This window comes from Juglans microcarpa x Juglans regia, chromosome 5S (genome assembly GCF_004785595.1).
Source record: "Juglans microcarpa x Juglans regia isolate MS1-56 chromosome 5S, Jm3101_v1.0, whole genome shotgun sequence".
Classification (NCBI taxonomy): Eukaryota; Viridiplantae; Streptophyta; class Magnoliopsida; order Fagales; family Juglandaceae; genus Juglans; species Juglans microcarpa x Juglans regia.
The window spans coordinates 30,226,332-30,238,945 of NC_054603.1; the positions used below are offsets into that span (position 1 = coordinate 30,226,332).

Genomic DNA, 12,614 nt, shown 5'->3' on the forward strand with positions numbered 1-12,614 from the left:
CAAATTCGCCTTCTCAAGTCCAGCCATCCAACACACCATAAAGGTAATATTTTTAACTGGATAGTGATAAATGCAACTTTGGGGAAAAATAAAAAGATAAATCATTTAAGCTTAAAACAAGACCCGGTATGCTGAAATCCAGAACACGTTAATCAAATCAAACAACTTTCATAATCTTCCTTAGCACGCAAAGGCTTTTCTTCTGATCAGCCTTTCTAATACTTTTCGAACTTAGTACAAGACAATATAAACACAAAATTATGAATCGTAAAAACGGATGGCTCTTACAACTTTTTTGTGCTCGATGGCTATATTACATCAAGGGTAAATTATCAAAACCCTGTTCCCACGTGTGCAGCCCAAGCCAATATATAACACAAGTTAAACAAAGGAATAATACATACAGAATGAGAGAGAGAGAGAGAGAGAGAGAGTAATCAGTAGCGGCATTCGCAGCACTCACCACGCCACTCTCACTGCAGCAACCCAATTCAACTTGGATGATATCTGCCTAGTTTTCTGACCTTCCAAATCAGACCTTTCAACGTAGAACAGAAATAGGCTATACACTTCCGACATGAAATCGCTCCAAAAGAGAGAATTAACTGAAAATCTGACGCCACCAGGTGGGTGCATGCTCTTCTAAGCAAAACATACCTCAAGTAGAAAGTTGAAACCTGCCACTGGGTTTTCTTCTTCTCCATCCCTGAAATTTTGAAGGAAACATGTAAGATCCTCAGGTTCAGGCAAGGCTCAACACGTGCTTTCAAAACCAAGGAAAAACAAAAATTTCAGCGCAGGAAGCTTACAAAAGCAGCGTAATACACAAAGGTCAATCCCGCAAGACAAACAAAGGCAATTTGAAACACGTTGTACCTGCAAATGCAATGATTAATATTCCAAGCAAAACAGTGGTATGCCTGCCAAATCAGAGTTAATAAGTGCTAGAGGTGTAATCGGTTTGGTCCCCGTGGGTGTCACAAACCGAAAATTTCGATCCACCCTTTTTTCAGACCAGACCGTTAGCTATCGGACCGATTTGGTCCCATATGAACTAGGAATATTTTTTCCTTTTTTGGCAGATAAATTAATCAAAAATTAATTAAATTAGTAAAATTAATATTATATGAGCTCTTTAATGTAGATTATGTAACTAATTCATTAAAAAATAATAAAATATAATTACATTTATAATGTTAATAATTACTAACTTATTACTTTAGTATTCATAATGACCTATATTAAAATTCTAACATTTTATATATGGTTAATGAATATTAAATAATTTCATTGTCCATAGATTATTCATGCTCACTTGCAACATAGGTATCTTAAAAAAAAAATTACCTAATTACTTTAATTAGGTGTAAATAATAGAGTATGTATCTACATATAATAACATATATTATCATATAAAAACAAAAACATATATTATCATATGATATATTAGTTAATTGATAGCATATATTATTTTACATTTTATATGGTCAATGGTAATAGATTAGATAAAAATTACATAATTAACTTATACAACTACTATATAAAATAATATTATATATATATGAAATATTAAAAATATTTATAAGTAGACATTTCGGTCAGTTCTAGTCCGGTCCGATCCAAAAAAACCACACCCCAGGACCGGACTGAAAACCGAATTCCTCAGACACCGTGGAACGAGACCGACCAACATGATTTTTGGTCCGGTCCAGTCCGGTCGGTTTTTCCTGTTGGGACCGAAAAATTTTCACCCCTAAACTCGGTGCATTATAACCATTATAACTCACTTGTACAAATATCTAATTCCACGAAGTGATTGCAGCGTGTGGCCAAATATTTCCTGTGCTGCAGTTGCTTGAGCATAGTATGCAAATGCTGTAGAGCAGAACTGTATCACACTGAGATAGGAGAACAAAAAAATTAAGACCATTTTCCATGTAACTGCCTACAGGCATTTTAGAGGGTAGTTATTTCTTTAAAGGCATTTCTTACCATGTCAATTTGATTCATGTGAAAAAAATATGACATCTAATCTTAAAAGCTAAAGCGAAATTACAGATTCAACAATGTTATACAATTGATGGAGTTAAAAACAATACGTGGAAAGTTTCATGGTACACAGTAAAATACTTCAACAATAATTGGGATTAGAATTGGTTATTAAAGTTTCTACTTCAAATATACAAGTGGAAAATGAAAAGGATCAAAGATACTAACCTGATGGAGCAAAGAAGAATAAGACCAACGTTAAATAGAAAAGAGTTCATAAGAGTGGCTCCCCACCTGTGAACAGATTATAATTAAATTGATGAGCCACAAGTGTCGGGCTACAGAAAAATAAAACAAAAGCAAAATGCTAATTCTGCAAGAGTCATTACTTCATGGGGTGGATAGTAATGAAAACTAATCGCAGACCAAGCATCATTGCCCCAGCAATCACCGCAAGCAGAAGGTAAAAGCAGAAGAATGCAAATGCTGCAGTACCCAGAAGACCTGAGGAAGTAGCAGAGTATCATAATTGAAAATAGAATGTAAAAGGAAATTGATATATTTAATATTTTTAAAATAAAAATCCAAAGTTACCCCAGATATCATCCAGCTTGATGAAAACCTCATTCAGAAAAGGAGAAAGAGGAGGGTTTATCAACAGATATATAACAATATGTGCAACCCAAACAACCGAAACAATCAACCTGATACAAAAGCAGTAAAAATCCTTAGGAAGACTAAGACGTATCATTGTCCAAATCATAATACTGAATGAGCATCACAAAATATGCATACCAGAATATTTCATCTCAATCGAGGTTATAAATCCTATGATCACCGGATCATTATCTATTGTCCATCATATGAAGCTCAAAAATTAATATAAACATTACATAAAGTTTTTGCTCAATACCATCGGCAGTTCTGTATTCATCCAGATGATAACGTATGGTACAAATACTTACCCCAAAATTCCCAGCACAAGTTTAGCCAAGTACCCAAGAATAGTCAATGCCCACGAAGTCTCAGCCTGAATCAAAGACATAAATTACCAGCAGTAGAAAAAAATCAAAAGCAACAGGTCAAAAAAATTGAAAACCATCACCTTTTCTCCTTGAGGGTACATCTCTTCAAGAAGCTTCACATCCTCTTCCAACTGGAGCAACTCCTGCAGATTCCCAAAAGAGGAAAGAAATCCCTCAAAAGTTTAGTACATATTTGTTTCCCCTAGCACAACCAGAATAACATGCATAGAAGCCTTGTACCTAAAGCTTGGGGATTCCCAAGGATCCAAACATGACATGTGGTACTTACTGCGTAAAATATAAACTCAACTGCTAAGTGTGAAAACAAAATTTTATAAATACCAAAGGTTTAGATCTACCTTTTCTACTGCCTTCACATTTTTACGCCACTTTCGACCCTTAGAACCACTTTTTTCTTCTTGACGGAGGTTGTCAGCTGCTTTCTTCATTTCTCTCGCTTTTTTACCTAATTCTGTTGCTTCCTACAGATATATTAATAGAACTATCCATAACCAACCACAACCCAGAAATAAATCATGGAAGTGCTTCACAAACCATAAAAAGTAGGCACATATAGACAATATATAATGCACGGCCACCTTGATATACTGTGAGCGAGTGATAACAGCCTTTGGACGCCTGATGAATGCAAAGATAAGTCCCAAAGGCAGACAAGCAATACCAACTCCACCAAATATCTGTATATATTAACAGTAGTAAATGTTTAAACTATTTGTAAGTACATAAAAGAAAGAAGATGAAATGATCTTGCTCTAAAAAAGGCTGAATTTGATTAAATGTGACATTTGTTCCTAGGGACCACTAAAAAGGTAACAAAACTTGCAGATAAATCATCAGAGTTTAATGAGATTCTTAAAGTGTATAAACAACACAACTCATATCTCAAATAATCATAGATGATAGATATAGAAACATGATGCGGGCAGTTTCAACTTTAAAATTACATCTATGTCTAATTACTAGAGACAGTTTCAATAAAGAGCAATGCATTCAAAATTTTAAGGAATGAGCTTACAGCAAAAAGTACAGATCCGACAATGGTAGCAAGAGCAACAACATATTCTGGAAATGTAGTGCGCATAGTCCATGTTTTCTCTGAAGAAGCACTTGCAGAATATGCAGAGCACTGTAAAGAGCGGGATATAAAGCAAGGACAAAAAATGCACCAGAATGAGAAAGAGGTTTATTAACTACTGCACGGAAGCAGTATGCCATATTATAACGTTAAAAGCTGAAAAAGAATTAAGAAAAAGAATAGTTTCTCAAAAAAAAAAAAGATAACTAATCCAGTAAATAGGAAGCTAGACAAGGGAAGCAGAACCTGGTGTGTGCCTCCAATACACTGTTGACTACTAGAGAAGTCCCACGTACTAGGGAAGGAAGTAGTGGTTGAAGAAAGGTGCATAACAGTGAAGTCCACCTTTCCAATCAGTCCTAATTATCATCAATTGAAGGTTAGATGGTTGGAAGAAATCCACACAGACCGTTGCAACTTTCGACTCCACACTAACTCGCGACAATTTTCAACCTGGCCTTTTTCAAGTGAAACACAATGCATTGAAACAACGTACATGCACAAAAATAATGAAAAGGGGACCTAGAACCAAATAGAAATGAATGTTATTTTAACAATCATGGTACAAACGCTGAAAACCAACCAAATTCAAGAGTGCCAGACTCAGATAGCTTTAGAAAGGCTTGCAATAACTTAATTGTGATCAGAAATATAATCGTCAACTATCAAAATTCTATCAATGTAGCTCAAATTAACAACCGCTTCAGTTTTGACTAACCGTATAAAATGCCAAGTACGAGACCGCAAACGATCGCCGTCGTCACAACCCAGAGCAGCGCGCTTTTGATCCTCTTACCAACAGTCCTGCACGCATATACCAACATCGCACCCAAAAAGACAAAAAAAATATAATTAACGAGATTTCCTCGAAAAATTATATGATATAATATGAGCATTTGAAGCCCTAGAGTACCCACTTTTCCTGATCCCCTTCGTAGTAGAACATGGCGAAGGGAATAACGAAGAATACCAGCACGGCATCTAGAATGTAGACAGCTAGCCACAGATCCTTCATTGGCAGGGTGAGATTACAGGCGCCATTGTATATCGAGTGCCGACACGCCTGCCTATTCGCCACGTCGGCCGGTAACATAAGTATCGAAATCGCGGCGACGGAGAGCCCCAAAACGACGACGAATTTGGGGAAATATGCCTGGTTCGCGTCGTCGGGATGCTGGTAGTTGACGAGAAGGTAGACATTGAAGATGAAGACGAGGATGCACACGACTACGGCAACGATTACGAGAGCGAGATTGAAATCGCCCATCGTTTGGAGCTCCCGAATCGAAGAGATCGAGACCTTGGGGGTTTTCCTCTTTTTTTTTTTTTTTTTTTTTTTTCTATTTGGAGCTTTGTAGATCTGGCTTTTTTGTTTTTTATTTTTTATTTTTTGGAAAACCAAAGGTTACGAGAGAGAGGCTCGGGAGAAGAAAGGGGTATGGCTCCGGTGAGCTGTAAGAGAATATGAATTATGAATGACGTTTTATTCTTATTCAATTATAAATTATTTTATCATTAAAACTATATTTTGATGTTGAGTTGAGTTGAACGGAATTAAATTTTTTTATGAATAGTAATGAGTTGAGATGGTAAAGCGAGTTTTATGAGATCTACTTAAAATAAGTTTAAATGTATTTGAATGTTAAAATGAATTTAAATGTATTTATGAGAAGTTAAAAAATGTTATAAATCCCACATGTAAAGAAGTGTTAAATTAAAAAAAGTTATGGGTCCTACATGTAAAGAGGTTTTGAGTTAAGATGAGTTTAGTAATTTGAAAGTTGAGTGTTTAGATGTTAGACTTAACTTAAAATTAGACTGAACTAAGTTGAACTCCGATGAGTTTAACAACCAAATAGAGCTTAAGGGTTTTGACTTTGAGAGCTACTAGGAACAATCTGTATACCCAGGCCCTACACACTCTAATGGCCTAAATGTCCTACTCCCAACATGCCCAAAAATCATATACAAACATTCAATTTGATTTTGCCGCTACCCAGCTCTCGCATTCTCGTTTCTCTCTATGCCGTTCAAAATCTAACATCTTGGTCAACTCCTCCACCATCGGCGTCGTCCTCAGTTCCTCCACCACCACCATCGATAATGTAGACCCAACCCAGTCCATGCGAGGTTCCTCTCATCCTATCTGTTCGAGTTCCAGCTTCGTGGTCAGCATCTCCACCATCAACGTTGTGGTATGTTCCTCCACCACCATTAGAGGTAACGTAGACCTAAAAATTTGTTTGGTTATTTTTTCACCTAGCCCACTTCCACTTGATTCAGGAATTATTTTTTTCCTAACACAGCACTCACGTCTTGGCCAAACCACCCATCAACTATTTTGTGAAATTACACACTTTGTGAATCTGTTCCTCCCTTAGAGCAAAACTTCAAGACCTAACTTACGTTGAGATTGTTTTGGGTCAATACTTTGCTGAATGTATTTGGTGAAATTACTTGCTTTGTAGAAGGTATGCATCGTTAATTAGTCTCTGGTTATAAGTGCTTAGTACCCAACTTTGTTGAATGTTTAATAAACACTTAAATGTGTGTGGATCCAAATTTTTTTGGGTTAAGGGTACATACTAGTTTTGACTAGAAAGGAGTACTACTAGGGCAACTGTTGCAGAATGCATGTGCTATTGTTATGATCCACTGCTAGCTAGTGTAGCAACATATATATATATATATATATATATTAATTATCTAATGCTAGCTAATTAAAGCTTCACATTAATTTAAATTAGCATAATTATTATAATAAGCTCAACTATAATATATTGTTGGCATAATATCACATGCATAAAATTGTTTTGCATGTATAAGCTAGCCACAATAGGGCCACACATTAATTTCAACATTGCTATTGATGGAATTTATTTGCAACATTTAATAAATTAATATACACATAATTATTTATTTATATAATGATGATATTAGATGATAAATGTGAGTCCCTCTCATAAAAAAGGCTCGCTTAGCATAGTAGTGCAATGTATATGCTTCTTGAGTAATAGTCAGTGGTATGCACATTGAAACTTTTGAATCTAAGATTGTTCTACTGTTAAAGAGTACCAGATATTTAGTTGATTATGAGTAATTGACAATGAGCAAACTAGTTGATTATGAGCACCACACAAATTACAACACCAGCCTAGTGCAATTCAATTTTTTTTTTTTTTTATATTGGAGCATTACTTATTAAATATTACATAGAGGTGGGTCCATTTTAAGTGGACAAGTCGATGGAAAATGGGAAGAAAGCACAAGGCCTACCAGTAGTGCTATAAGGCCTACCAACACTATTGGATTAACTCAGGTATTCTTTTTCCATCCAAAAACCATGTTATTGGTGTGATTTATAATTTATTGATAAATCATTATTCGATATTATTTCAGGAAATATCAAAGTCATTTTATCCAGATTGGTCAGCGTATAGCTATATGCATGGTTACCACCGGATTATGTCATCTACATTTTTCTCACGGTTTGCACCTCGTCCAAATGCCGACCCTTATCCATAGACAAACAAGGTGATAAACTTTATGATTCGAAAGTTTCAATGTGAATTCTACATTTATGATTTTTTATTATAAATTGCAGCAGCCAATGGGAGTATCGTTTACTAGGCAATAGTTATTTTCTTTTGAAAGCAATACTTATCAGGATAGCTCAAATGTGGGAGACGAGTTCATTGAACAACAATAAGTATACCACAAATTGTTACTTTGGGTCTATACCTTCATTGCCATGATCTGTGTTAAGGTATATTACATGAGGCTGATAATGCACTGGTTGAGGAAGTACCATCGATAGTTGAGGAAGTAACACCGAATAGTCATGGAAATGATGATGATGGTGTTATGGAGCCAAGGTTGAGGATGTCATTTAAAACTGAGGAAGAGTTGTTGGACTTCTACAGGCAATATAGAAAACAGACTAAATTTAGCGTAATGACCCAAAGAAGTAAAAGAGAAAATAATAAAAGTGTTAGATATTTAACATTTGGTTGTGCTCGTGGTGGTAAGGCAAGGAACCGTATTACAAATATTCCTTAATGGATTTGGATGACGATGGGAGATTAAAGAATGTTTTCTAGGCCGATGCACGTAGCAGAGCAGCATATAGGTATTTTGAAGATGTTATGACATTTGATACAACATACCTAACAAATAGATATGGCATGCCATTCGCCCATTTTGTAAGAGTGAACCACTATGGACAATCTATACTTTTTGGAGCAAGTCTGATTTCAAGTGAATATACTAATACATTTGTTTAGCTGTTTGAGACTTAGTTGAAATGTATGGATAGGAGAGCTCCAAAAGCTATCATCATTGACCAGGATAGGGCTATGAAAAATGAAATAGTAATTATTTTCTCGAATACTCGACACAGATTTTGTTTATGATACATTATGCGAAACTATCAGAGAAGTTGGGTTCCCATTCACATTATTGTTGTAGTTTGAAGAGTGCATTGCAGAAATGTATTTATGATTGTCAGACTTCTAAAGAGTTTGAGAAGTGTTGGGAGGTGTTTATCGGTATGTATAATTTACATGAAAATGCATAGCTTCAAAGTCTATATAGTGAGAGAGAGCATTGGGTTCCTGTACATCTGAAAGATACATTTTAGGCTGGAATTAGCACAACTTAGAGAAGTGAGAGTATGAATACATTTTTTGATAGTTTTGTGCATTCAGGGATGATGTTAAAAGAGTTCGTCGTCAGTTTGACAATGCATAAAGGAAGAAAGCGGACTTTCACTTATTCAACTGTATAATTCCATGTATAACTCATTTACTTGCGGATAAGCAATTTCAAAAATTATATATTAATTCTAAGTTTAAGGAAGTACAGTCTAAAGTAATGAGGATTATTTATTCTCATTGTATTCCCATCAAGACAGAAGAAGCAATTTCGACATATAAAGTTAATGATCAGTTGAAAGTTGAAGAATGCATCAAACGAGTTACATATCATATATACTTCAATGAAGATGAGTGTGAGGCGACGTGCATGTGTGGACTATTTGAGATTAGAGGCATTTTATGTAGACACATTCTTGTTATTTTTTCAGTAAAGGATATCTGATCGATGACTTCGAAGTACATTATGGACAGGTGGAGGAATGACATTAAACGTAGGCATGCTCTAATTTAAGGCAATTATGATGATTTGAGTGGTAAACCAACTACTGGTAGGTACTCTACTTTGATTAAGTTATGCTATGAAGTCACCACAAATGAAGCAGAAGATGAAGATAATTCAATAGATATGTCGTAGAAGTTACGGGTAATGAATTTGATTTACACAAAAACCAAGGCTTAGCCTGCACTAGCAAATAGTACTTTGGTCAATGAAGCTGAAGTTGGAAGTTCCAAAAAAATGTTAAGTCCTCGCGTTGTGAAAGGTAACTGGAGGCCCCCATTGAATAGGATAGCACCTACAATAGAAAAGGTTACAAGGAAGTTACAAACTAAAAAAAAATAGTCTGAGACCGGTACCAAGAGGAAAAGAAAAAATGTATTCAATTTGTTTCTCATACAAATTTTTTAGTTTGTTTCCCAATTATATTTAATTTAATTTTTTGTGGTTGAAATGTAGGCAAGTAAACTTTCGAAAGATGTCTTGAACACAATTGGCATTGCAATAACGATAGACGAGGTTTGAACACAAGTGGCGCTACAGCAACGACAGAGGAGGTCTTGAACACAAATGGCGCAGCAACAACAATAGATGATGTCTTACTTACTAGCACACAACAAAGTGTTATTATATAGGTATGTAGTACTTCGTTTGAACTTTTAGCTATGATTTGGATGATACAACTCAGGTATTTTTTCTAACTTTTTTACCCTGATGTTACAGATGGATCATCAACATCATACCTCTCTCTAGAACAAATGAGGATTCAAAGTCTGGTTGTTTATGCTCATTGTTGGCATTATGGTCATGCTTTGATTTGGACTCTAGTTGTTTATGCTTTAGAAGTTGGATGCAACTTGATGTATTATTTTTATTTTATACCTTGATGTATTAGATTGAACTTTGGTTGGTTATTCCTTGATGAAATATGGTTGTTGATATAGGTTATTGATAGAATCTAGTTGTTATTCTTTGATGGAATCTACTTGTAACTCTGATTGTTAATTTAGTAAGAATGCTTTATGTTTCACATTCTCTAGATTTTAAGAATTCAACTTACTTATTTGATGTAAAGTATGTTATATTGAAGGGATGATAGGTCTGGTACAATTGAAAACATAAGCTTCATGATTACAAATTGAAAACACTGCATATTAATGAAAAAAAGATTTACAAGTTACTAGTCTAGCTATACTAAAACTCTAACAAATTTAACAAACTTGATAAACCTATTAACAACATTCAAAAAATTCCTTAACACAAACTTAATCCTCCATTGATCTTGATCATATCAAATAACATGATATTAGAATTTAAAGCCTCCAATACACGTAGAGTAGCATGCGTGCATGACTAATATCTTTAACTTGATTTTGAATCTCTTCCCGATCATTAAGAAGAACCAATACTCTCTTTTGGATGTCCTCTTCTATTTTATGAATCTCTTCACTTGCATACTAGAGTTATTCCTCTCTCTGCTAGACTTCTCTTTCCCTCACAATTGAACTTTCATTTCCTTATTCAAAACCTGCCTATAAAAAATAGTTGCAATATGCATCTTTCTATAGCAAACAACTTATAAAAATCATTGTAGGAAACTAAGAGGTTACTTCAGTAATATAGGAAAATAAAAGTACACAGACAAAAGTTGTTAGTAATGACCTCCTTATTGTAATTTAGACAAGTAAAAAAATGTTTTCTTGGATTTCTTGAGTTGTTCGAGACTTTGAGACGTGCTATTGACTCGCATAAATATATTGGGACCTTTTTCAAGCAACGATCAACCAAAGAAGACTCAACATGCAATTGCAATGAAGACATTGCAAGTCGGCAACACAAACATCCTTGAAACAAGTTAACTGTTTTTCTTTCTAAACACAAGCCAATATACAACACCCAAATGAGAGAAGTCGAATTTCTCTAGGCACATTTATTCTTGACACCTAACAACTGGACTTTCAATCTCAACACACAAACTTATTTGCAAGTTTAGTTTCTCAATCTCAACACACAACTATATGTTAATGCAAGATATAGGCCAAGCAAACTTTTTTTTTCTAAACACATGCCAACATACAGCACCCAAGCAAACAAACTTTTCAATATATGTGTTCTTTTTAGCATTTTCACTAACACCTTTCAACCATCTCTTATTTCCATTACAACACCCATTATTAGAGCTCCATTTATTTCCTTAGTTACATCACAACAATTTCTAACAATTCGTTGAAAATTTCTAACAATTAATTTGAAGTTTCGAATCCGAAGTACCCATATGAGGGAAAGATTTCCAAACCTCAAAACTGATACCTACTAATTGACGTTGGTGGAAGGGGACAACAGCTTGAAGGAGAACATCAGTTCGAAGGGGACGGCAACACAACTCAAAGGGGAAAGAAATGGAATGGCTGGTAGCTTAGGCAACTCACACTATCGTCGCCCACCTCAAGATTTTTGCTAGGATTCGTCATCGCCCACCAATGCGTCCTCAAGAATTCCTTGAAGCCACTGAAGTTAGCTCCCACTGTTTAATAAAACGAACATTTTTTTGCCAATTTCTCAAATGAATCATTTTGGCCATGTTAGGGGTGCGCATGCAAACATCTATTTGGGGACTGTAAGAAGAGTTTCTCTAAGGGTTTTATATAAATGATAGTGCTACATGCAAGCACACATGCAGAGATACCGTGCACACAATGTCACATCAGCGATTATGTTATTTCAAAAATAAAATAAAAAATAAAACGAAGAAAAAACCACAGAATACCATTTTGAGCACTCTCAAATCTCAATCATCTGTCTCAGATCGGCTTCTCTTCTCTTCTCGTTTCTCTCTCTCAGATTGGCCAAGACATTCCTCTTTCTCTTAAATCGACCTGCCATTCCCCACTCTTTCGCCAAGTTTGAATTGAGCGTTTCCAGAAACTGTCACTGAGCCCCGTCATCAGGTTGAGTAATAGGTATGCACTCATCGACTGCTACCCACTCCTCAGGGACGAACCCTGTAGTTCTGGTACGTAAGAGCTTGGTTCTCATTGAATTATAATAGTCCAAAATATTAAACCAAAACTTATCATGGTTGTCTGAATTTATGAATTAAAACGAATGAAATTTATAAAATCAAAGTTTTCATGCAAACAAAGGGTTGCTAAAAAGAAAAGAGTGAAAAATAGAATGCTTTGGGTTGCTAAAAAGAAAAGAGTGAAAAATAGAATGCTTTTCTTATTTTTATAAAGCAATAATATTCGTAAACTTTAGTTTCTACACATATTTAAGGGTGTATGAGTATATGAGAAAGGTTGTGGGAGCGTTGGTGCTAATTCAAAGAGAAAGAGGATGATTTAGTGAGAGAT

At 35.2% G+C, this 12,614-nt stretch overlaps 1 protein-coding gene across 4 annotated transcripts; it reads right to left on the reverse strand.

The window, feature by feature from the left end:
- Positions 1–104: 104 nt before the first annotated feature.
- LOC121268017 (LIMR family protein At5g01460-like) lies at positions 105–5,551 on the reverse strand. 4 transcript variants are annotated; one of them, XR_005941101.1, is made up of 16 exons: positions 5,028–5,551; positions 4,829–4,914; positions 4,357–4,469; positions 4,051–4,161; positions 3,614–3,712; positions 3,374–3,496; positions 3,095–3,157; positions 2,955–3,019; positions 2,584–2,693; positions 2,379–2,493; positions 2,218–2,283; positions 1,788–1,898; positions 810–876; positions 658–706; positions 464–538; positions 105–355 (listed from the first exon to the last, which is right to left on the reverse strand). XR_005941101.1 is itself a non-coding variant. In XM_041172118.1 (15 exons), the coding sequence occupies exons 1-14, from the start codon at positions 5,375–5,377 to the stop codon at positions 659–661; spliced, it is 1,527 nt and encodes a 508-aa protein (XP_041028052.1). In that variant the 5' UTR covers positions 5,378–5,551; the 3' UTR covers positions 105–538; position 658. The 4 variants fall into 4 exon arrangements, 2 of the variants coding, with proteins under 2 accessions (XP_041028052.1, XP_041028051.1); XR_005941102.1 differs by having other exon boundaries at positions 464–562; XM_041172118.1 differs by having other exon boundaries at positions 105–538.
- Between the last annotated feature and the right edge of the window lie 7,063 nt (positions 5,552–12,614).

Bases quoted from the DNA above. Each gene is read 5' to 3' on its own strand.
- LOC121268017 (XM_041172118.1), bottom strand. From the start codon at position 5,377: ATGGGCGATTTCAATCTCGCTCTCGTAATCGTTGCCGTAGTCGTGTGC. The intron at 2,694-2,954 runs GTAAGTATTTGT...CTTTTGTATCAG, and splicing joins CTTGTGCTGGGAATTTTGGG to GTTGATTGTTTCGGTTGTTT. The intron at 1,899-2,217 runs GTTAGTATCTTT...CTCCTATCTCAG, and splicing joins ATTCTTCTTTGCTCCATCAG to TGTGATACAGTTCTGCTCTA.